Source organism: Macaca thibetana, chromosome 11, assembly GCF_024542745.1.
Source record: "Macaca thibetana thibetana isolate TM-01 chromosome 11, ASM2454274v1, whole genome shotgun sequence".
In the NCBI taxonomy this organism is placed as follows: Eukaryota; Metazoa; Chordata; class Mammalia; order Primates; family Cercopithecidae; genus Macaca; species Macaca thibetana.
Window position 1 is genome coordinate 27,022,549 of NC_065588.1, and position 26,857 is coordinate 27,049,405.

General features: G+C 35.4%; 2 protein-coding genes across 26 annotated transcripts in view; one reads left to right on the plus strand and one right to left on the minus strand.

Annotated features, from left to right (window-relative positions):
* The window catches only part of MED21 (mediator complex subunit 21), a 1,150,573-nt gene that overhangs the window by 1,011,582 nt on the left and 112,134 nt on the right, over positions 1-26,857 (plus strand). The window lies entirely within an intron of this gene.
* INTS13 (integrator complex subunit 13) overlaps positions 2,850-26,857 on the minus strand; it is a 33,558-nt gene continuing 9,550 nt past the window's right edge. For 2 of the 3 annotated variants that reach the window (XM_050746706.1, XM_050746705.1), the window contains exons 4-17: positions 26,394-26,596; positions 25,886-25,966; positions 23,413-23,503; positions 21,979-22,107; positions 20,225-20,309; positions 15,242-15,331; positions 14,949-15,038; positions 13,612-13,790; positions 12,026-12,196; positions 11,591-11,745; positions 11,059-11,289; positions 8,760-8,899; positions 3,981-4,116; positions 2,850-3,205 (exon numbers count right to left, since the gene is read on the minus strand). In XM_050746706.1, the coding sequence (XP_050602663.1) occupies positions 3,166-3,205; positions 3,981-4,116; positions 8,760-8,899; positions 11,059-11,289; positions 11,591-11,745; positions 12,026-12,196; positions 13,612-13,790; positions 14,949-15,038; positions 15,242-15,331; positions 20,225-20,309; positions 21,979-22,107; positions 23,413-23,503; positions 25,886-25,966; positions 26,394-26,596 (1,821 nt within the window). In that variant the 3' untranslated portion in view covers positions 2,850-3,165. The remainder of the gene's footprint in view (positions 3,206-3,980; positions 4,117-8,759; positions 8,900-11,058; positions 11,290-11,590; positions 11,746-12,025; positions 12,197-13,611; positions 13,791-14,948; positions 15,039-15,241; positions 15,332-20,224; positions 20,310-21,978; positions 22,108-23,412; positions 23,504-25,885; positions 25,967-26,393; positions 26,597-26,857) is intronic. The other variant, XM_050746707.1, reaches the window with a different exon arrangement.

A 26,857-nucleotide genomic window follows, 5' to 3' on the forward strand; every position in this document is an offset into this window, starting at 1 on the left:
GAAAGTCAAATTATCTCTGCAAATTACATGACTGTATATTTAAAAAACCCCATCGTCTCAGCCCAAAAACTCCTTAAGCTGATAGGCAACTTCAGCAAAGTCTCAGGATACAAAGTAAATGTGCGAAAACCACAAACATTCCTAAACACCAATAACAGACAAACAGAAAGCCAAAGCATGAGCAAACTCCCATTCACAATTGCTACAAAGCAAGTAAATTACCTAGGAATACAACTTACAAGGGATATGAAGGACCTCTTCAAGAAGAACTACAAACTACTGCTCAAGGAAATAAGAGAGGACACAAATAATGGAAAAACATTTCATGCTCATGGACAGGAAGAATCAATATTGTGAAAATGGCCACACCTCCTAAAGTAATTTATTGATTCAATGCTATTCCCATCAAGCTACCACTGATTTTCTTCACAGAATTAGAAAAAAACTACTTTAAATTTCATATGGAACCAAAAAAGAGGCCGTATGGCCAAGACAATCCTAAGTAAAAAGAACAAAGCTGGAGGCGTCACGCTACCTGACTTCAGACTATATTACAAGGCTACAGTAACCAAAACAGCATGGTACTGGTACCAAAACAGATATATAGACCAACAGAACAGAGGCCTCAGAAATAACACCACACATCTACAACCATCTGATCTTTGACACACCTGACACAAACAAACAATGGGGAAAGGATTCTCTATTTAATAAATGGTGCTAGGAAAACTGGCAAGCCATATGCAGAAAACTGAAACTAGACCCCTTCCTTATACCTTATACAAAAATTAACTCAAGATGGATTAAAGATTTAAACATAAGAAGAAAAACCATAAAAACCCTAGAGGAAAACCAAGGCAATACTATTCAGGACATAGGCATGGGCAAGGACTTCATGACTAAAACATCAAAAGCAATGGCAACAAAAGCCAAAACTGACAAATGGGATCTAACTAAAGAGCTTCTGCACAGCAAAAGAAACTACATCAGAGTGAACAGGCAACCTACAGAATGGGAGAAAGTTTTTGCAATCTATCCATTAAACAAAGGGCTAATATACAGAATCTACAAGGAACTTAAAACAAATTTACAAGAAAAAAAACAACCCCATCAAAAAGTGGGCGAAGAGTATGAATAGACATTTCACAAAAGAAGACATTTATGTGGCCAACAAACATATGAAAAAAAGCTCATGATCACTGGTCATTAGAGAAATGCGAATCAAAACCACAATGAGATACCATCTCACACCAGTTAGAATGGCGATCATTGAAAGTCAGGAAATAACAGATGCTAGAGAGGATGTAGAGAAATAGGAACACTTTTACACTGTTGGTGGGAGTGTAAATTAGTTCAACCATTGTGGAAGACAGTGTGGCAATTCCTCAAGGATCTAGAACCAGAAATACCATTTGACTCAGCAATCCCATTACTGGGTATACACCCAAAGGATTAAAAATCATTCTACTATAAAGACACATGCACACATATGTTTATCGCAGCACTATTCACTATAGTAAAGACTTGGAACCAACCCAAATGCCCATCAATGTTAGACTGGATAAAGAAAACGTGGCACATATACACCATGGAATACTATGCAGCCAGAAAAAAGGATGAGTTCATGTCCTTTGCAGGGACATGGATGAAGCTGGAAACCATCCATGGTTTCCAGGAACAGAAAATCAAATACTGCATGTTCTCACACTTAAGTAGGAGCTGAACAATGAGAACATATGGGCACAGGGAGGGGAACATCACACACCGGGACCTATTGGCGGGGTGGGGGACAAGGGGAGGGATAAGATAAGGAGAAATACCTAATACAGATGACAAGTTGATGGGTGCAGCAAACCACCATGGCACATGTATACCTATGTAACAAACCTGCACGTTCTGGACATGTATCCCAGAACTTAAAGTAAAATAAATAAATAAATAAGTAAATAAATAAATAAATAAAAGGTCAGAGCCCATTCAAATGTAAATATGATCTATTAATTAGCTACTGAGATACAGTTCCTTAAACCCCACAAGTCTAAGATGCTAATTAGGCCTGGCCCTGCCTGTGTATGGTTTGTGTCAATGTATATCTAAACACAGTGGAATTGAGTAAAAGTAGCTCTATCTTAGGGAAGAGGGCTGAGAATGAGACAGGAGTTGATAAAGGAGAGTAATGTCAATTTCACCAGGCTGACCTGGAAGGCTGCTGAACCCCTGTGTAAAGACCAGTTGTTTTTTTCAGTTGAAAATACTGAGTCTGTATAAAGAGCTTCCTTTCTCTAATAAACACTCAAGGAAAAAAATGGCAAACTTACAATTAGCATTTAACATTGAAATCACCTACCTCTTGTAACATGTTATAAACCTCTAGATGAAGCAGCACAGGAAAAAGGCCCAAGAAACATGTAACATATAACCATGACATTTCTGAGAAATGAGACTAAGATTCATCCAGAGATAAAAACAACCTAGTAACTTTCCTTGCTTCTAAATCTGTGAAGTGATTTCCTTTATGCTTCTCTTTCAGTAAGAAAAGCAAATGGATGGAAAATATTTGGCAGAAAAACGTAAAGAGTAAAACTACCCAATACTAGTATATATAAAATTACACAACCTAACTGAAAACTCTACTTTTAAATGGATTAAGAACACATATGCAAAATAACTTAAAACAAAATAAAAACAATGTTCTTTTTTAGAAAAGCACAATATACGATGCAGCTTAATAGGAAAGATTTTATATTAAGTATTGCAAATCTTAAACTCTCATCAAATTTTTAAAAATTCCTACAGGTTGTTTTCAGTCATTAAGTGACTAATGTATTTTCTAAAGGAATTCTCAAATGTTTTGCATTTCAAATATTTTAATAGTTTTATTTGGCAAAGAGAAGCCTAAGAATTTTTTTAAAAACATTTCCAGAGAGAACACTTTATACTATAAAATAAACTTGTATAATTTGGGAGGGCAAATCATCTCAAATGTATATTTTTGAATTATGTGCCAATTTTATAATTAGTACAAAAACGATAGTTGAAATATTTTAAAAATGTAAAAACCAGTCCAGGCAACATAACTATACAATCTCGCTGTAAAAGTACTTATATCGAATTCCACCCAAAATATTTTTGCAATATACTAAATTTAGTTCTTCAAGTCACTCTTCACTGCCGGCTGGCTTTTCCATTTTCTGTTGTCTCCATCCTGAAAATAGGAGGAAAAAATGAGTTGATAAAATAAATATTCATTAACATTTTTGTCTCCTTAATTATCTACCTTTCACATGAAACTTAAAATAATACATTCACAGAACAGAACATCAGCATTTTAGGAAAAGACTAACGATAGGGTTCCTCTAGCTAAGCCAACTTCATTTTACAGTGAAAATTGAGGCCCTGAGAGACCAAGTGACTTTCCCAAGGTCACATGTCAAAGGCTACTGTTTTTTGTTTGTTTGTTTGACTATACCACACTCTCCCTTTCCAAGCAAAACTAAGGAAAAAATCTCTACGATTTAGTCAGAATTTACTTCCTTTTGCACTAAATAAATGTATTTCTACCAACAAATTTTTAAAGAGGATTTCTTCTGAAAAAAAAAAATCAAAATAATCAGATCTGAGATTTATTTTATTATAATCAATATTCTTAATATTGTATTCCTTAATAGGAAAACATTTCCCTCTGTTATTATACAGAGATTGGTATTATATCCTAAGTGGTATAATTTTTCCCTCTATAATGTTTACTAAGCATTGAAAAGAAATGCTCTAAGGAGTAAATACTTTCAGGGTTACAATCAATATAATTGAGCCTTTTACAAGCAAAAATCAAAGAGGTTAATTTTTTCTCCTTATGGGGAACATGTATTAGTTCATAATATTAGTAATAAAAAATTGCTGATTATTACAAATAAGCAATGTTTGTTAAGGTACTGTACAGGCAATTGACAAAACCAATTTTGACAATAAATAACACAAACCCATTTTCCTCTTTAAGATGTTGATACAGTTCAGCTCTGTTATTAACAGAGTTCAAACGTCCAGCAAATTCCTGATGTTTTCTGGAATTGGCAGTATTGATTCTATTACTCCACAAGGATAATAAGGACACTGGCCCTGGTGTTATATTTAAAAGGAGAGAGAGAAAAAAAAGATAGAATAATTTATTACTTCCGAATTTACAAATTTACACTTACCTTTAATTCTGTTGTTCATTTGACACAATTAAGGTAGTTAATTCTGTAGTTCATTTTACACAATTAAGGCAATCATTTTCCTCTTATTCTGAAATTAATGTGTTTCAGGGTCCCCAAGAGCAACCACTAGTTCAGTGATTGATAGAAGGACTCAAATGACTACATGTAAAGTTATACTCCTGGTTAAGAATGATTACAGCAATACAGTAAGGAGACACAGCCAGGTCGGTAAGCAGAAGAATCACATGAGGTGGAGACTGGCAGAATCCATTTGCAGGCTTCCCATGCTCACTCTCTCCAATGAGTTTTATGAAGAGTGCATACCACCTCCATAGGCAAACATGCAGCCACACGTGTGCAATATTTCTGCCAGGAAAGCCTGTTTGAGTAGAGTCCAGGGTTTTTACTGGGGGCTGATCAGGTGGGTATTCTCTGCCTAACCACAACGACCAAAGTTCCAGACTTTCAGAAGGGAAGCAGGTGTTCAGTTCATTATCTGGGCAACATCTCAAAAGCCAAGTTCCCAGATGTCAGCCAAGAGCCAAACCTGCAAGCAGGCTTTTCTAATTATAATAGTCTCAGGCCTGCTATGTTAACTGTTTCCTGCACAATATGATAAGGCAAAAGAATTACAAGAGCCAAAACAATTTCAAAAAAGAAGAAAAAAGAAGATTCTTACTTCCTCATTACAAGACTTAATTTGAAGTGACTGTGACTATATACATAGTCAACAAATTTCTGATAAATGTACAATACTTCAATGAAGAAAGGATAATCTTTTCAATAAATGCTGGTGGAACATTAGGACACTGTATGCAAAAGGATTAATATTGACCCATGCTTTGTACCTTATAGAAAATAACTCAAAAATTGATCATGGCCTAAATGTAAACCTAAAATTACAGAACTCCTATAAGAAAATCAGCATTTGTGACCTTGGGTTAGATTTCTAACATGTAACACCTAAAGCATAATCATAAAAGCAAAATTTTTGACTTCATATATTTGACAGGATATATTTGACTTCATCAAAATACAAAGCTTCTGTTGTGCAAAAGTCATTGTTTAAGAGAAGAACAAGTCACAGACTGGGTGAAAATACTTGCAAATCACATATCCAACACAGAACTTGTATCCAGATAAATAAATCCACTAATAAGAAAACAAACAACCCAATTTAAAAATGTACAAAATATTTTAATGGACCTTTCACCCAAGAAGACAAACAGATAAAAAATAAGCAAAGGAAAAGAGTTTTACCATCATTAATCATGAGAGAAACGTAAATTAAAACACCAATGAAATACCACTACATACCTTATAGGATGAAAAACAAAAACAAAACAAAAACAGTAACCCTGACAACAGTAAGTGGACAAGGATGCAGAACCCCCAGAACTCTCATACACTGGTGGTGGGAATGCAAAATGGTGCCACCACTTTGGAAAAATAAGTTGGCATTTCTTATAAAATTAGTCATTATAATACTATGTGAAAAAAGCCAATCTCAAAGGGTGGCATGACATTTTCTTTCATTTATAAGACATTCTGAAAAATTACAGGGAGCACGATTATAGGAAGAGAAAACATATCAGTAGTTACCAGGGATTCGGGAGAAGGAGAGTGAAGGATGACTACAAAGGGGCAATACAAGGAAATCTTTTCAGGTGACAGACTGTTGTGTACCCTGATTGTGATGGTGGTATGCATTGTCTAAACTCATAGAACTGTACGTCAAAAAGAGCTAATATTGTCATATATATTTAAAAATTCTTATTTTTCTTATTATAAAACTAATACGTGTTCATGAGAACAAATTTAGAAAACAATAAAACTCATAAAGAAGGAAATAAAATCATCCTATTGCCACTGCTCTAACAACTAAAAATTTTACTCTTTTTTCCAGTGCCAATCTATATCAACAAATTTTTTGTTTTGTTTTGTTACTGCATCTTACAAAGACAGCTGAATAGACGTTTGCCAAATCTAGATGGCACATTTGGAATAGCCCAACCTTAAGTGCAGTGTATACAGCAGGCACAAAATTCACTTTGGGGAGGCCTGGGAAGTCATCTTCCAAAGCAGATAAAACTGAGGTATAATAAAAGGCCCAGATAAGTTGCTGATCAGAAGAGATATGCAATTTAGGTTATAAAATAGAATGAAAGAAAAAACAAACACTTTTCAAATATCAGGCTCAAACAGAAAGTTACAAGGAAAGGCAGTAATGTGCAATCAAGTTGCTTCTCATATGAGCTATTCCATATATTTCTATGGTGAAAAGCATCAGGGATCCATTTAATTTAATGGTAGCTGATATTTCATCTAAGTGACAAGCTAGTACATATGTGTATGAAAACTTAAAATTGAGATCACAGTACATATGTTTATGTAATCTGCTTTAAAAAAACTTACTCATTTACATATTCATTCAATAATTATTCTTGGGCTATATAAATACCACCCTGTGGGGGCTGGGCGTGGTAATTCATACCTGTAATCCCAGCACTTTGGGTGGCTGAGGCAGGCGAATCACCTGAGGTCAGGAGTTCGAGACCAACCTGGCCAGCATGGTGAAACCCTGTCTTTACTGAAAATATAAAAATCAGCCGGGCATGGTGGCAGGCACCTGTAATCCCAGCTACTAGGGAGGCTGAGGCAGGAGAATCACTTGAACCCAGGAGGCAGAGGCTGCAGTGGGCTGAGGCAGTGCCATTGCACTCCACCCTGGGCAACAAGAGTGGACTCCGTCTCAATAAATAAATAAATACATACATACCACCCTATGGACACACCATTATTCAGTCATTTTCTTACTAATGTGGCTTTTAGTTGCTTGCAATTTTTGCCAGTATAAATACTCTTTTTTTTGAGACTGAGTCTTACTCTGTCGCCCAGGCTGGAGTACAGTGGCAAGAATCTTGGCTCACTGCAATCTCCGCCTCAGTAATCCTCCTTGAGAGTTCTATTTGCCAAGCAATGCTGAAACACTGTTTAGAGTATACCTAAATTTCTCATCCTAATGAACAGTGGTGTATTTTGTCATATGAGAAACAATTTATCAAAAAACATCTACTTAAATCCTATTATTTTCTGGGCCCTCTAGCAAACGCCTGAAAGGCAAATATAATAAGATCACCTCAAGGGTGATCTCCGGCTTCAAAGAAACTAGTGAACTGAAGAATATAATATGTATCACTATATATATACACTATAACAAGCATATCAAAAGCAAACAAGCCTGCCTTCTCCCTAGGATGAGCTGCCAATATTCACAAGTTGGTTCTACTGCCTTAGGAGAGGCACAGTGGCAGGACATCAGGTAGTCTAATGATGGCATATACCATTACACATGTATCCGAAAAGGACTAAATCTAGTTTGCCTTCAAGATAACTAAGGCCTAGAAGGATTTCAGGAGCTGCCAATCCCAAATCATATCCTTGGTGCCTAGAATTCCTTCAAGAGGAAACTAAACTTTTAACCTATAAGTAAGAGATTAAGAGGCTTTACAGTGAAAATATTGTTTATAATTATAACTACACTGAAACTCAAACACATTTTAATATAGCATTAAATGAGTTATAATACATTATTTCTAGGTTTAGTAAGAGTTTAGGGTAAAAGAGTTTGTATTCAATATCCCAGCTCTTACTATAGTATCAGGAACATAAACAGATTCAAATTTACATATGTAAAATTTCTTAAAACACAAACTTTATATACTTATTTTCCAAAGGCTTCATTAATGAAAGTATGACACTACTTGTTTCTGTTTTTAACACTGACAAACATATTTACTGCCTACATTCTCTAAGGCTGTGATATGGTTTGGCTGTGTGCCCACCCAAATTTCCACGCTGTTCTCGTGACAGTGAGTGAGTTCTCACTAGATCTGATGGTTTCATAAGGGGCTTCCTCTCCCTTTGCTCTGCCCTTGTCCTTGCTGCCGCCACGTGAAGAAGGACATGTTTGCTTCTCCTTCTGCCACGACTGTAAGTTTTCTGAGGCCTCCCAGCCATGCTGGAACTGTGAGTCAATTAAACCTCTTTCCTTTAAAAATTACCCAGTCTCCAGTATGTCTTTATTAGCAGCATGAGACTGGACTAATACAGGCTGTAAACAGAGAATCTCCTTAACAGCATCCACGAATACCGAAGAACTCTTCCTCACATATACACGACAATATTAAATAACACTGTACAAAACAGAGCTTCATTGGAAAACTTTTTTTTTTTTCTGAGACAGAGTCTTGCTCTGTCGCCCAGGCTGAAGTGCAATGGTGCGATCTTGGCTCATTGCAACCTCTGCCTCCTAGGTGCAAGTGATTCTCCTGCCTCAGCCTCCTGAGTAGCTGGGATTCCAGGTGTGTGCCATCACGCCCAGCTAATTTTTGTATTTTTAGTAGAGGTGGGGTTTCACCATGCTGGCCAGGCTGGTCTAAACTCCTGACCTCAGGTGATCTGCCTGCCTCGGCCTCCCAAAGGGCTGGGATTACAGGGGTGAGTCAGCGCACCCAGCCCGGAAAACTTTGTATAAACCTAGTTACCACAGCTGTACCTTACCTTTCGATTTTTCCACTTGTGGAGTTTCATCCATTTCAACAAGGGGTTTTTTGTTTGGAGGTTCTGGGGAATCAGGCGAATCTTTTATAATCTCAGCTTCAGCCAAGTCTTCTTTTCCACGCTCTAAGATTCCTTTTAATCTTTTAGAGTGACAAATAATGAAATGTAAAGTTTAAATTTTTAGAAGTCTAAAAATGGTCTAATAATTAAACTACCTTTGCATATCAACCTTTATAGAAGATGGTTAATCTCATAAAATAAACCTAGGGACTAATCAAAAACTTCAATCTAAAACCAGTAACAGAAATTAATCAATTAAATACAAGTTTCCCTTTTCCTTCATCATAATAACGTAACAATTCAGGAATTAGCTGTAAAATATAAAAAAAAGAATAATTAAATTAAAATTTAAAAGGTAGGAAATGATGTGATCTTGAGAAGAAACTGCACAATTTTGATTTTTAAAGATATGAACAAAATAATACCGAATTTCAAATTACAAATAAGTTTAATAAGTTTATCCCCATTTATTCTCTAGTCTATGTATTGTGCAGATGTATTTATGCTCTGCAAATCAGAAACTTAACCCTAAGCTTTTATAGAGTTTCATTAGAGAACAAAAACACTTGCAAAATACACAAGAGTGTACTTGAAGCTCAGTGGGATCTGAATGATAGTACTTTTTCCCTCTTACGGTGAGCCAGTTTTGTTTCAGAAGCTCAGTAGCCCTAAGGAAAACATGAGCTTCTAAAGTCAAAGAGAATAGAAGCATTCTATTATTAATGGATAAAATTATACGATTTCCAGAATTAGCTTCAAAGTATTCCTATGGGGTAGTGGTAAAGGTAGTGGATGAAGATATATATGAAATGAGATCTGCCATGAATTGTTAATCATTGAAGGTAGATGATGAGTAACTATCTGTTCTATTGCTACATATGTTTGAAATTTTCCATCATAAAAAGATGTGTTTTTGGTCAGTCGCAGTGGCTCATGCCTGTAATCCCAAGCACTTGGGGAAGCCAAGGTGGGCAGATCTCCTAAGGTCAGGAGATCGAGACCAGCCTAGGCAACATGGTGAAACTCCATCTCTACCACAAATACAAAAAATTGGCTAGGCATGGTGGTGTATACCTATAATCCCAGCTACCTGAGAGGCTGAGGCATGAGAATCACTTGAACCCAGGAGGCAGAGGCTGCAGTGAGTCGAGATCATGCCACTGCATTCCAGCCGGGGTGATAGAGTGAGATTCTGTCTCAAAAAAATAAATAAAAATTAATTAATTAAAAAAAAGTTACCTGGTGTTGGTCTGATTTCTGGCAAGGGGACAGAAGATATAGCCAGCTGATACGCTATTTCTATTTATAAGCCTTTATTATTTTTATTTTTTTTCAGATTTAACTTTGACATCATAATATAAATCACAAACTAAAGGAAAAGAGTATACTATTAAGGAACATTTTCAGAATAGACTGTATGCTCTTCTGTGCTTCCAAGGCCATCCTATGCCTATTTTTAAAATAGCACCTTCCACACTTTGCTGCAATCACTATTTTTGTTTGTTTGTTTGTTTGTTTGTTTTGAGACACAGTCTTACTCTACTGCCCAGGCTGGAGTGCAGCGGAGTGATCTCGGCTCACAGCAACCTCTGCCTCCCAGGTTCAAGCGATTCTCATGCCTCAGCCACCTGAGTAGCTGAGATTACAGGCATGTGCTCCCAAACCCAGCTAATTTTTGTATTTTTTTTAAGTAGAGACTGGATTTTGCCGTGTTGGCCAGGTTGGTCTCAAACTCCTGGCCTCAACTGATCCACCCGCCTCGGTCTCCCAAAGTCCTGGGATTACAGGTGTGAGCCACCGCGCCCAGCCTGCAATCACTAATTTAATTGTCTGTCTCTATCATCACACTGTATGTTCTTCAAGGGTAGGGATCTTGTGCCAAATGCCTGGCACATCCTAAGCATTCAATAAATATTTAGTGAACAGAGGAATAAAATTACATCTGTGAAGTTCACAAAACATAAAGCACATACTGATACCAAACATCATGCATTATGATTTTCAGAAGTTAATTAGGAAAAACTAACACTAACTTTGCCCCAACAGTAAAAATTCACACTTTTTTACATCTAAGAAAGATCCTTTAGATTTTAAGAATGATAAAATTACAGTAATGAAAATGAATAAACATGTATTAAATGAACTACTATTAAATCAGGTTAGAATGTATGAAAATGCTCTATGCAGAATGTGATATAACAAAAGGCACCGTGGTGCTATATCAGTGCCAAGAAGTCACCTCTCTGAGTCTTGCCAAGACTTTTCCTGTTCATAATCTTTCACTGCTTTCTCTGACTTGTCCTCTTTGTCTTCCCTCTTTCTTCCTCGTTTCTTTCGTTCTTCTTCTTCCGGGGGTTTGCTCCTGCATGCCATCAGACATTCCAAGACCCTCTGATGTTTCTCTGAGTTGTTGATATGGGCTCTGACAAGGGTTTCTAATTCATTCCACATGATACGGTATTGTTCATCTCTGCAGTAGAGATTTGGAAATACTCTTTAAATAATATTGAAGTGTCACTTTCTACTGGTAAAGTAAAAAGAAATAATGAAATGTGGACTTCCTTCCTCTTACTTGGTAGTTAATAGTGAAATTCTAAGCTATAATATATCATTTTCTATGATTTTATATTATTTCATCTCAAACATATATATATATACACACACACACACACAAGTCCTCAAATAAAATTTACATACAGAGTAAGTTATCTTGAAAAACAGTATGTATCAAGTAAATGTGATCTATAAAGAAAATAAGAAAAAAAATCTACCTTTTAGGGCCCTTTCCTCTTGTACCAACTGTGGAAATAGGTAGAGGATCATTTTTTCTTTCCATATCAACTAAGTTGTATATTGTTTTTTGACAGTTTAACACATCTTCTTCTGTCAGAGATTCTTTCACAATAACACTGGCTAATGGAACTACCTGTTAGATATTTTTTTAAAGAAAAAAGAAAATCTGTCTTGAAAAATAAATATCAAAACATCTAGGCAGAACTTGATTTTTGAAAGGATTTTAAAGACTATCATGGTGAAGGAATCTGTAACTATCACTTCAATTTTTAATTATTAATTCTTTAACTTTAGCAAGCTCATATATTTCACTCTTTGCTTAAGAAATGGTATAAATTACAAATTTTCTAATTTGTTTCTATAAAGAATATATAACTAATCTATAAGAAAAGTTGAAGATACTTAACACTTACCGCTTGCATGTTAAAAATGGTGGTTTGTGAAATGATCATAGGCCAGTAACGGGTGTGTTTTTCTAACTGATCTTTTGCTCGTTCCAAAGGGACCTCAAGACTTCCATCGATTTTATATCTGGGGTCTAGAAAAGGAGTTAATCTGTTTTCCCTCATAAATTCACCAAAATCCTAATGATAACCAAATAAGATAAAATTAGAAACTATATCTAATGTTTCAGTATGGATTACATGTACTAGTCTGTTTCCCTGATGTCTTCTGTCCTGTGATGTGCAACAAAACATTTTTTCTAACAGTATCCCTCAATTCCACTACTTTTTTATCCTTTCTGAACTTGAAACCTATCAGCCTTTATACGATGAAAATGAAGAAAGCCTCAAACATAAATGCATTCATGGTATGTTTTCCCCACCTTTTGTAAAAACCAAGAAACACTTTTTTCCCCCTTCTATAATTTAACTTTTCTATCACATAAAGATAAAAGAGTCAGTTAATCATATTAGAAGACTCAATTTGCTTATTTAAAACTACCTTGAGCCTGGGGACAGTGGCTCACACCTGTAATCCCAACACTTTGGGAGGCCGAGACAGGTGGATCACCTAAGGTCAGGAGTTTGAGACTAGCCTGGCCAACATGGTGAAACCCCGTCTTTACTAAAAATACAAAAATTAGCTGGGCATGGTGGCAGGCACCTATAATCTTATCTACTCGGGAAGCTGAGGCAAGAGAATCACTTGAACCCAGGAGGCGGAGGTTGCAGTGAGCCAAGATTGCACCACTGCACTCTAACCTGGGCAACAAGAGTGAAACTCTGTCTCAAAACAAACAAATAAACTACCTTCATATAACATAAACATGTTAACAAGAGTTATCTGTGAATGATGAAATTATAGGTAATTTACAGGTGGGGTGTTTTTTTAAGACATCTATATTCTCTAAATTTTCTACAATAAATATTGATTAGGCTTCTCCTTATTTAAATATTATGTTTTTTAAAAAATCCTAATTAAAAAGTTACTTACAGTATATAACACTTTGTGGTTTACAAAGTATATTCATATACATATATCACACTTAGTTTTTACAACCACCTCAAGAAGTAAACAGCTATGAAATACCAAATAGGAAAGAGAGGAGGGAGAATAAAAAATCAAAATTAGAACAGAATTTCTACCAAAAAAGGACATATATTTCCTTTTATGTTCTTCCCAATAATACAAAAGTTTATGTTATTTCAAAGTAGCAGCAATCCAAATATTCCAGGTTTCTGTTTGCCATTTAAATTACTAGAAATTAAGTTTCACCTAAAATATTAGTTCAAATAAATTTATTATTTCCTACAATTCCAGCGTGTCATTGCAATTCAGATACATCTCACTATACACTGAATATAAAATAAGATTAAACAATGATAAATAGAACTTTTGAGCAAATATTGCAGGAAATTCACCTAATTAAAATAATAATCAACTTCTTCCAAATCTCTTTTTTTCCACAGATCTTAGCATTTAACGAGCACTTGATAACTACTTGCTGAATGATGACACATTCAAAACTTAAAATTTATAGATATTAGAGTCTTACTGTAATCCGGTAGTCTGTAACTCTTCCTCCACATCCTTCACTAATTGAAGGCGGATCTTCTAGAATGGATCGAGAACTGCTAAGGACGTGCAAAAAAATCTCTCCTCCATGGCTACTAAGCATATGACTAATGACTTTAGAACCTGATTTTCGTGGTTGTTCCAGTAAAACAGAACGACCTGTCAAAAATAAGATTACACTATCAGTAATGAAACTCAAACGGGCTCTCATTTATTTCCTTGAGATTTACATCTAGATTTTTTCATTTTATTTATTGATCCCCGTATTTTAACCTGCATTGCTAATTTAGTGTATCTACTCTTCCATGCCTAAAAATCTGAATTCTAGCCTTAACTATATCTTAGTTACTCCAAGGTTACATAGTTATACAGTTTCCCACAACAACTATAGTGGTCTCTGAAATAATACATTTGGCTATATGGTTCATCCAATTTACATGTACATATTGAATTTTCCTCCTGGACCTCAAGAAGAAAAGTGAGACAACTGCTCCATAATCCTCAGGTTATTAATGCTACAGAACATTTAGGGAGAAGGCACAGTCCCAGTTCACTTACATAACAGTTCCTCATCCACACTGTAATCATAACTACTTTCTATTCTACATGTCCAAATGTTAATCTGAATTGCACCTAGTCTGATAATCAAATTATGCTTAATTAACAATGACATAACCTTATGATAAAGACAGACTGACTCTTTAGATCACTAGTTCCAAAACCTGAGAATTACCAGAGAAGCTTTTAATTTGGAATCCAATAATTTAGACTTGTAAAAAAAATTTCACACAATGAAACCACAGATTTAAGGTCATAGGTAAGAATCATATGGTATAATATTAAAAACATAATATTTATTTATGACAAAGGTATCGTGTTCAAGTTAAGTCCATCTTTGCTTTGATTTAAAATTCAGTGGGCCAAGATAAATAGTCTACATTATTCCAGCTTCTATTTTATTTTTTTAATCTATTTTCTAATTATAGCTTCTAAAACAAATCAATTTAGACTCTAAAGGTCAAATTTTTAAAATAGAAATACTCACAATTTTATTAAATAAAACTTGCTTAGATATAATAGCCTGAAAGCCAAACCTACAGTCATCTTTTAAATGTTAGTAAAAGCTGTTAAAGGGTATTTCAAATTACATAAGTTTAAAACAGCTTTCACAAATAAATGGCAAAGCTATAGTGATGAAAATAGCTTTCCAGAGTTCATACTCTTAATAATTTCACTCAAATAATAATTTAATAATAATATAAATAATTCAAATAATATAAATAATTTCAGGCAAAACCATTAAATGATGAAAGTTACCATTTAGAAGAAAATTAGTAAGGCAGGAGGAAGGTCTACTATTTACGTCTACAGGTGAAATCCGATAAGCTCCAGTACAATAGTGTAATTCTGAAATAGAAGAAAACACTGATTTGAAAGAATATAAAGAAATATTCCCACAATTAAAAGAAAAAAAAAACTTGTTCACTGAGTTCATTCAGTCCTGAAACAATGAAAAACGAAAATGCAAAACAGAATCAATTAATTGACCCCCACATAATACCTGAAGAATCTTTTGATTTAGTCTTTTTCAGTTATTCTTAAATACCTACCAATGTTATTTGTCCTTGGTGTACACCACTTTAATGTTATCGTTTCTTTAAACGGGCCTTCTCGACTGCCACCACCTAGGTGTGAATCACCTTTAAAAATATGTCAGAGACATTACACATTGTATACATGTATCAAAACATCACACGATATCCCATAAATATGTACAATTATGTGTTAATTTAAAAAATAATAAAAGCGGCTGGGCATGGTGGCTCACGCCTGTAATCCCAGCACTTTGGGAGGCTGAGATGGGTGGATCACGAGGTCAGGAGTTCAAGACCAGCCTGGTCAAGATGATGAAACCCTGTCCCTACTAAAACTACAAAAATGTGCCAGGCGCAGCAGCAGGTGCCTGTAATCCCAGCTATTCGGGAGGCTGAGGCAGAAGAATCACTTGAACCTGGGCAGCAGAGGTTGCAGTGAGCTGAGATCGCGACACAGTACTCCAGCCTGGGCAACAGAGTGAGACTCCGCCTCAAAAAAATAATAAAAAAAATAGTAATAATAAAAGCAAAAAAAGTAATAGAGCAAACTGGGTATGGAGTAACTGGAACTCTGTACTGTTTTCACAATTATTTTGTAAATCTGAAACTACTCTAAAATTAAAAGTTCATTTAAAAACAACAATGAAAGAAATGTCAGAGAAACACTAACATTATCAAGTAGATCACAAGCTTCAAATTGTTTACCAAGATTTCCAAATGAGGTTAAACTCTGTAAGAGAAAATATCTCTGAGACAACATCTTTTTATCAGGTCCCCTGGACAAATACCAAATAAAGTATAGATATTATCTATAATTAAAATAAATAGTAATTTTCCTCCACATTCATTATTAAACCAATCATTTAGGTCACTGCACTGAAAGTCAATAGCGAAAATTTAAAAAATTTCAAGCATCTACAACTGCTCTTCCCTGCCCACACTATTAAATGATAAAATGACATGGTTAAGTACTCAGAAAAAGATTAAGGAATCTAAAATGCACACCTATACTGAATTCTAGTAAGTTTAGTTAGAAGAAACACAAACCAAGGGATCTGGAAAGTAAATACATAAGGAGATATTAATCTAATAATAATAAACAAATGTGCAACCATAAAGCTGGGAAGGCTTTGAAGGAAATATCTAGTGCTATGAGTGCCTAAAGAGGGAGATTTGTCCTATTCCAAGACACCAGGGGAAGTTTCCTTGCGAAGTGAAGACTGGTCTGAGTTACAAGGGGATGAGTAGAAATTAACTAAAGAAACGGACCCGATGCAGTGCCTCACATCTAAAATCTCAGCACTTTATGAGTCCTAAGTGGGAGGATTGCTAGGGGGTCAGGAAACCAGCCTGGGCAACATAGTGAGACCCTGTCTCTATGGAAAAAATACAAAAATTAGCCAGGCTTCGTGGTTTGCACCTGCAGTCCCAGCTACTCTGGAGGCTGAGGTGGAAGGACTGCTGGTAGCCCAAGAGGTTGATGCTGCAGTAAGCTATGATCACACTATTGTACTCCAGTCTGAGCAACAAAGTGAGACTCCGTCTCAAAAAAAAAAAAAAAAAAAAAAAAAAAGAAATAGAGGAAAGACTACTCAGGCAAAAGAACAGTAGATACCAAGATACTGTGGCAGGAGGAAGCATGAAAAATATTAGATCTGTGTGGCTGAAACAGAGAAGATTAGTATGTTCTGAGATGAGAATAAAAATGGGGAGGGGAGCAGACAATGAAGGGCCTTGTAAGACATTAAACAGCTCTGTCTTTTCCTAAGGGCAACAGAAAAGCATGGGCAGGGGGCAGGTTTAAGGTCATGAGAACATGGTCAGGATTAGCATTCTGAAAGTTACTGTAGCTGGAGGATAAAGAGTAGATAGGGACAGGCCATTTAGGAGGCTACTGTGAGATAACAGGTAAGAAAATGAAAGGCTGGATTAGGGAAATGTTATTGGTAGCTGAGATGGAGATTTTGATGTACGTGAGAAATATTAGTAGATGAAATCAAGAAAATGTGATGATGGATTAGATGCCTCAGAAGTGATTCTGAGGTTTCCGCCTTATATAAATGAATAGACAACAGGGCCATTCACTGAAAAGGGAGACTAGTTCAGGTGGCAAAGCTCCTAAGTTGTTTTGGGCATGTTGAGATGTAGGTGCCTGAGAGACATCTAAGAGATACAATTAGGCAGCAGAATATAAAGATCTGGAATTTAGGGGCCGGGTGCCGTGACTCACGCCTGTAATCCCAGCACTTTGGGAGGCCAAGGCGGGCGGATCACGAGGTCAGGAGATCGAGACCATCCTGGTTAACACAGTGAAATCCTGTCTCTACTAAAAATACAAAATATTAGCCAGGCGTGGTGCCGGACGCCTGTAGTCCCAACTACTCGGGCGGCTGAGGTAGGAAAATGGCGTGAACCTGGGAGGCAGAGCTTGCTTGCAGTGAGCCAAGATCGTGCCACTGCACTCCAGCCTGGAAGACAGAGTGAGACTGTCTCAAAAAAAAAAAAAAAAAAAAAAAAAAAAAAGAAGGTATCTGGGCTAAAGTATAAGCCTACTCACCAAGACCCAGCTACCCTGTTACCACCTCAGTAAAACTTGCCTAACTCTTACTGGCACCACAGGCAGTCTCCTGTGTGCTCCCACAGTGCTCTGTTCCCATTGTTAAAATAAATTTGACACATAGTGTCCACAAGTAATGCATATAACTACAGGCCAAGTCAACAACTAACTATTTTAAAGAACTATTTTGTGTTACAAAGGATATTTTTGTCATTTTTGTAAGTTTTTTTTTTTTTTTGGAGACAGAGTCTCACTCTGTTGCCAGGCTGGAGTGCAGTGGTGCAATCTCAGCTCACTGCAACCTCTGCCTCCCGGGTTCAAGCGATTCCCCTGCCTCAGCCTCCCGAGCAGCAGGTACTATAGGTGCGTGCCACCATGCCCAGCTAATTTTTTGTATTTTCTAGTAGAGACAGGGTTTCACCATGTTGACCAGGATGATCTCTTGACCTCATGATCCTCCTGCCTCAGCCTCCCAAAGTGCTGGGATTACAGGCGTGAGCCACCATGCCTGGCTCACTTTTGTAAGTTTTTAAAATAACATTTTAAAAATTGATATAACATCACAGGTTCATAGCAATTTCCATGTAATATATTTTCAAAAACAAGTTCTCTATATTCCTTTGTTAAATGTTCATATATTTCTGTATCATAATAGTTTCTTTCATGTTAGCAACTCATTAGGTTTATTCTAAGATTCCTCAGATATGTAACAAATGTCAGGACTGGCTCATGATTATGCTTCAGAAGATGCATACAACATAATCAAAGTCAACCGTTTCTCTGGCAGCATCAATTTACTAGAAAACATTCTAAAGAATTTAACCAAATGTCAAAGCTTAAAAGCTTTTAAAATGACCTTCAAAGTCTTAAAATTTTCATTGTATTTTAGAATTGAATGGAATACTACAGCTCATCTAATCCAGCATCTTTAATTCATAAGCATGCAAACATACATCTAGAAACATATGGGACTTGCCAGTTGGTGGCAAAGCTTTAGCTAAAACTTATTTCCTAACTCCAGAGTCTTCTCCCCTAAACCAAGCCAATACAGTTGCAGAAATCAGTTTGGGAGATGAGATCTATGGACTGAAATAATTTTTAGAGGAAAAAAAACTAATTTAAATTTCCAAATTTAATTTCTAGGCCAAGTTGAAAGTCTATCACTCTTTCGAGTTTGCTCCTATTCTTTTCCCTTCCTCAAGGTTGTCTGCCTGCAAATGAAACTGTAATGAGTTTGAGAAAGCCATGGCTATCTTTCTCAGTATTTGTTGTATTAGCCCAGTCTTTTCTGAAGTAAATTCCACAGGACACTAGTTCCATGGCCATTAATAGGTGATATTGACAGATAAGTTTGCACAGGGATGAACTATAGTCAGTCTGGCTTGTACTGAAGAACTTCTCAAAGCTGTTACAGTAGTCCCCCAACTTTGCTGTGTCGCTTTCCATGGTTTCATTACCTGTGGTCAACTGCAGTCCCAAGATATACATGTATTTTTTGAGATGGAGTCTCACCCTGTTGCCTAGGCTGGGGTGCAGTGGCATGATCTCGGCTCACTGCAACCTCCACCTCCCGGGTTCAAGAGAGTCTCCTGCCTCAGCCTCACAAGTAACTGGGACTACAGGTATGCGCCACCACACCCAGCTCATTTTTTAAGTTTTAGTAGACATGGGCCTTTGCCATGTTGGCCAAGCTGGTCTCGAACTCCTGACCTCAAGTGATCTGCCCACCTTGGCCTCCCAAAGTGGTAGGATTACAGGTGTGAGCCACCACGCCCAGCCTGCAGCCCAAAAATATTAAATACAAAAGTCCAGAAATAAACAATTCATAAGTTTTACACTGCATGCTATTCTGAGTAGCATGATGACGTCTCACACTAGGCCACTCTGTCCTGCCTGGAACGTGAATCATTCCTTTTCCAGCATATCCATGCTATAAACGCTGCGAGCCCATTAGTAGCCTTCTTGGTTATCAGATCCATGGTCGAGGTATCATGGTGCTTGTGTTCAAGGTCCATAGTAGCCTAACGCTATGTCACAGTACCTATATCATTCATCTCAGTTTATCTCATCATGTAGGTATTTTATCATCTCACATCATCCCAAGAAGGATGAGTACAGTACAATAAGATATTTTGAGAAAGAGGGAGAGAGACCAAGAGACTACATTCATATAACTTTTATTATAATATATTGCTAAAATTGTCCTATTTTATTCTTATTGTTCTTGATCTCCTCCTGCTTTGCCTAATTTATAAATTACACTTTATCATAGGTATGTATGTATAGGAGAAAACAGTATATACAGTATAGGGTTCGAGACCATCTGAGGTTCCAGGCATCCACGGGGGTTCTTGGAATGTCTTCCCTGAGGATATGGGGGCTACTGTAATATGCTTTCATATGTTAGATCATACAAAATAATACTTTCAAATGTCTCTTACCACTTTTCAGGAAATCTACATGTGCATCTTTGTGATGAAGTAGCTCCACATCATAATTGGCAGATGTGTTAGCATGCTGTTCTTCCTTGAAGCAAAATTTCAAACATTTAAAAAAACATGGTTTTGCTTTCAAAATAATAAAATCATTAATTATTCATTTTGCTTTTTGTTTAAAATGAGGTCAAATACATTCAATAATAATTAGCTAAAACAATGGGATAATCTATTTAAAGATGCAAGTTTTCCATGCAACATAAACTCCATTAAAAAACAACTGGCCATATACAGGTAATACAGTATTTAATGATTTTTTTACATTATGTCAGAATTAACAAAGATGACTAATTCAGAAATTTTGAATTTTTTTTACTCCAAATGCATTGTCTTGCCAATATTTTTAATATGCAAAAATAATGTAATTGAAATAATTTACATACATTTAAAGTGAAATCATTGTTAAAAAGAGGAAATAGCATCTTTAAATACCTACAGTGAATTAGCAAATATCAATTATATAAAATACAAACTAACAAACAAGTTTAGTAACTTGTTTTCAGTAATAGGAAATAGGAATTTCAACATTATCTATTTACCAAAAAACACAAAGATTGAAGAGTCACACCAGTAGCACACAAATATGATCAAAATTAACAGGCAAGCTATCAGAGTATTTTTCTTATAACGTGACATTATATATATTAAAGTGTACCTATTATGTTATTTACTTCTGCATCCAAAAGGTTCTACAGGGTAAGCCTAAAATTTGTAGTGAAAAACCAGCCAATGGCATTAAGAAATAATGAAAAGATTATATTTCTCATGCTATTTATTATTCATAATATAGTGGCAGAAAATAGAAACTGGAATGTAAGAAAAATTTGAATTTTCAGATATAGTGGCTACTTTATATTTGTAAACATAATCAATACAATTAAATTCAATTTCACTCAGTAAAAACTCATTTGAAGCTTACTACAGGCCAGCCACTGTGCGAGCCCTAGAACAACTTAATGATAGCGTTAATATGACGAAAAGCAACAGGTAGCAATACGTTCCTTAAAAAATCCACCAGTAAAATCACAGGGCTCACATCTACGGTCTTTCAGTTAGAGAGTAATAAACTAATTTAAAACTATGAGCTATTTTCCCCTAGTTAGACCTATTAGCTATAGACACCTTTATACCGAGTGGGCAACATCAAAAATATAGAGAATAAAAGATCCACTAGAATACACAAAGTAAGCAAAATCTAATAACACAGCTGTCAGGGAAAGAATCACAGAATAATAATTTAAAATAGAAATTGTATTTTGATGAAAACAATGAGAGCGTTTTGTTTTTGTTTTTTTTGTTTTTTTTTTTAAGAGAGCTCACATAACATGTTCTTTTAGAAAACAAAAATATAGCATTTTATTCTGTGATCCTTTCCGGTTGCTTTTCAGTATTTACTGACCTGGTCAAAGACATTGAATGTGGGCTAGCAAAACAGAAAATACGATATGGGGAGAAAAGGTAAAGGTTCAATTAAAATAAATAATACATGTCCAACAATTTTTTATTTTTATTTTTTTATATTGAGATGGGATCTTACTATGTCGACTAGACTAGTCTCAAACTCCTGGCCTCAAGTAATCCTCCCATCTCAGCTTCCCAAAGTGCTGGAATTACAGGCATGAGCTACCGCTCCTGGCCTCAAACAAATACTTAAAAAGCAAAGCAGTGCTTTCAAAACAGCAGGAAAAAAAACTGCCTACCTTCATTGGAATATTTGTAATAGTAGTTGAAGCCAAGTCAAAATGTTGCTGTACTAAAATATTCAGTTTGGTAGCAAGATGCCGTCCTGCACGAACACTATGAACTTCACTGGTTAAAACTGGGGACAACTACAGAAAAATATGCAAGAAAAATTATCCACAAAATATTAATTCATTGTAACCTACTGCTATTTTACTATAAATCCATTAAAATTAAGTATTTTTAACTTTTTAGAAGTTGGAAAAAAAAGGTCCATAAATTAACCATGACAACTATTTTAGCGATATATTTTCATGCACTCATTCACTCACCACATATGTATTAATCAGTTTGCTAGATACCAGAAACTGAGTATATTGAACACAGCAGTGAATAGACATGATCCCTGTCCTCCTGAAATTTACAGTGAAATATTTAAATAGATTTCTTTATAATTATTACTTTCTATCTATATGCAAAATGGATTTGAAGGATACTGTAGAAAAAATAATTTATTTTGTTGAGAGGACAAAACCCTGCAGATAAAACTAAAAGAAAGAATGTAGAAATCACTACAAAAATTTCTTTCTGTCATCAATAAATAAGGCAGCTAGAAGTAGTGTACAACAAGATAACACAAAATCTTACTCATTCCAGGGCAATAATATTAATTACAAATAAATTTTCATTATCATAAAATAAAACTAACATTGCCACATTATCAAAAGAGGCAGAAAAAAGTTAATAAAAAAGAGGCTTACACTGGAAACCACTTAAAAACAGTTTCCAGTTTTTAACTGGAAACCACTTAAAAACACAATGATAGCAATAATGACTAAAAATACCACTTAACTACAAAAATTCATGGACTAAGGTAATACTCGCGATGTTTATATTAAATAATGCAAAATGAAAAATCAGATATATAGAATATATCTACATTTCTAAACATAAATTACTGATAGAGAATATTATGATGTGGATCCATTTAACAATCAACAGGATCATCTTTTCCTTTAAAATTGTTCAAACTTATTTAAAAGGTAAAACTAACGTTGGAAAATAAGATTTTTCCCTCTGAATGTGTAAAATTAATTTTTTATTGGAATATATTTTTGTTAAAGAGTGTATTGCTTCTCTAATAAGGAAAAATATTTTTATAGAATAAAAATAATCACTAAAGTAATTAAAATTTTAGGAGCAATACAAACTATGTATGGTTTGTAATACTTTTTGATAAACATCAAGAGGCAGGCAGAATAGAAAACACTTTAAAATCTACAATTAGACCATAAAGAACCACCCTAGATGTCTTGCCATAGAGGTTTACTTTGAAAACTCAAAATATTTTCTTGGCAGAAAATATTGGTAATGGATCATTTTAATAATAACCCTTCTCAGTATTTATTATTATTAACCACAATGGTCTTTTCTTTCATTATTTCAACACTCACCTCTTTTTTAGAACGATCAGATACAAGGCTGTCTTCACCAACTGGGTAGGTATGGATCAAGACCAACTCACATTTTTGAATCTGCATGAGACTTAAAGAGAAATTTTTGACTTAAAATATAAGAATACATAGTATGTAATGAATTCAGGCAGGTGAACTATTAAAACCTTAACGTATTAAAACAGCATATTGCTACAATCAGATATTACTTAACCCAAAAGCTAAATATTAGATAGGCAGTATATGCAATTGCTATACCAGTATGAACACTTAATGAGTATACAAATTTAATTTAAATGCAAAAAATAATAATTTGCTGTGTTTGAAGGATAAAATAAAGATAAAACTCTTATAATTAAGTATAATTTTCAATAGACAACTGCAACAGTAAAAATGAATAAATATTGTATTAATTTCCCTTATACTAATGTTTCTTAAGGATAAAATCAGGCAATACTAACCATTAGCTATAATTAGTTATTTCCAAGAATATAGGATTGGTAATGCTAAAAATTTCCCCCAACTTTTTATTTTGAAATTTCCAGACCTACAGGAAAGTTGAAAGAAAAGTACTATTAAATGAACAACCATATGTCCTTCACCTAGAGTCACTGTTAGCTATATTTGCTTTCTCTATATACTATAACTAAGTAGATACACACTTTTTAATTAAACTATTTGAGAGTAAGTTGCAGAGGGCTTGACGTGCAGTCCTAAACACTTCAGCATGCTTCTCCTAGTGAGAACAATCCTACTCATAACAATACTATGACTGCACCTAAGAAAATTAATAATCACTCTAAAAAAGTCCACATTGCAATATCCAAACATGTCTTTACTAGCTGTGACACAATCACAAATATACATATTGGTCTCTGCTCATGCTTCCTAGCACAGAGCGCCTGAAATCCTTGTAACTTCCTAAATGACAGGGGCGCTAGGAGCATCTTTTGCTCTAGCATTTGGTTTCTGACCCCAGTTCTTGACACATAGCTCTTAAGTTCCTTGGAATTTCCTGGGTGACAGGAACATCTTTTCTTCTACTGAAGCAACTTTAGTGGGATCCTGGACAGCTCCCCAATGGGGTCTGGACACCAGAAAGAACAAGCAATGATTAGAAGCTCAGCAGCATTCAGCCCCGCTCTGCTATCCTCCAGAGAGGGCAGAGAAGCTAGATAGTGAGTTAATAATCAATCACACCCAAACGAAGCCTCTATAAAAATATCTACGTATGGGGCTCAGAGAGCTTCTAGGTTAGTAAACACATCCATGTGCTGGGAGGGTGGTACACCCTAACTCCACAGGGACAGAACCTGATGCACTTGGGATCCTTCCAACTTCACCCTCTTCATGTGGCTGTTCATCTGTTTCCTTTATAATAAATCAGAAAACTGAAATGTTTCCCTGAGTTCTATGAGCCCATCAGAACAAAGTATTGAACGTGAGGAGGGGATTGTGGAAACACCTAATTTGTAGCCAAGTCAGACGAAAGTGTGGGGAACCACTAGTCGAGATTTGTGTCTAAGTGGGGTACAGTCTTGTGGAACTGAGTCTGCAATAACTAATCTGTGGGGTCTGTATTAACTCCAAGGAGTGTCACAATTGAATTGTAGGACACACGGTTGGTATCCACAGAGTTGGAGAATTAATTGGTGTGGAAGAAAAACCCACACATTTGATCAAAAGTACTAGAGTGAGTATAGAGGAAAAAAAAAACTGTTTTCCTTTTCAGAAACAGAAAAAGTTTTTTGAAAAATCACACAATGAACTACTTGTTACGTTTAGATGTGGTACATAGTGAATAATGCCACTAACAACTTGCATATTTTACAATTTTTAAAAAATTAAAATGAAAATGTTATTTTTTTTTTTTTGAGACATGGTCTTGCTCTGGAGTGTAGCTGCCCAGGCTGGAGTGTAGTGGCACAGTCTCGGTTCAATGCAACCTCCGCCTCCAAGGCTCAAGCAATTCTCCTGCCTCAGGGGCCTGAGTAGCTGGGACTACAGGCACATGCCACCAGGCCTGGCTAATTTTTGTATTTTTCGTAGTGTAGAGACAGGATTTTGCCATGTTGCCTAGGCTGGTCTTCAACTCCCGAGCTCAGGTTATCTACCTGCTTCAGCCCCCCAAAGAGCTGGAACAACAGGCATAAGCCACTACACCCAGCACATTTTACAAATTTGAAACACAACTATGAGACTAAACCATCAAAACAAATACACATTATAAATTTATGTATCATTTTATCCTTTTGATCACCTTTCTTGTGGGAGAAAAGTAAAATATTAAAGTGAAAGAGAAAATGAAAAAAAAAGTTTCTGATCAAACATACGTTTTTTGACTAATTTGTTGAGTCAGTAGAGAATTCAGGGAAATGCTACCAGTCACTTTTAAGTTATTGGAAATAATTATAACATATATCTATCAATGTGAATATATTTATTTCATTTATGAATTATGAATTATACTTACTGATCTGAATTTGCAGCAAGCTTGTTATGTTCATGAATCGTTTCCTGGACACAATCTTCAAGCATTCGCACATGACTATCACTATGGCATAAAAAAGATGTAGCAAATTTAAAGGAATAAACAGTAAAAGTTCAAAACACTCTTCTGCTGTGTTATATTCTTCTATTACCATGTTATAGACATTAAAGTTACTTCAATAAGGACTATCTTTAGTGTGCTCAGTCATACCACTAAACAACTAGCTGAAAATCCATTGAGGAAAAATGTTAAATTTATCTACACGATGGCAATCTAAACAGTTTTCAATGAGATAAATCTTTATTTTAGAATGGAACACAGCCTCAATATTAAAAGGCAAAACAAAAAAAAAAAAGGAAAAAAATCAGAAAGGCCACTTGTAATATGCTTAAACGTAAACATGTGAACATGCTGTCTCTAGTTTTTTGAAAAACTACAATAGGATTTAAAAATTCCCACAGTGAAAGAATTGCTATAATCAACACCTCACCTTTTTGCATTAGTAATGCAGATTATTCGTCCTCTATTTCCAACACGTTCTGCATTCTCCATGAGTAGAGTACGAGCCTCATGTTGGTATTCGGTAATTTTGCAGAGAGTTTCCACTGCTGCAACAAGACCATGCAGAATACTGCAGCACTCTGGATCTGCCCGAGGATTAGGAGGCCCAACAGCAGCTAATGCCGCCATTAGCTAAGTAAAAGGGAAAACAATTATGTTGACAAGAGTATGTGCAATTCAGATAAAAATACCACAAGAAAGAAAACTACACACCAATGTATCTTATATATATGGACACGATCATTCTTAAAAAAACAGTACGAAATCCAGCAACACACAAAGAAGAATTATACACTATGAACAAGTGGGATTTATTCTAGGAATGCAAAGTTTATTTAATATACAAATATCAATTATTACAATACATCATACATCAATAAAATAAAACTCACA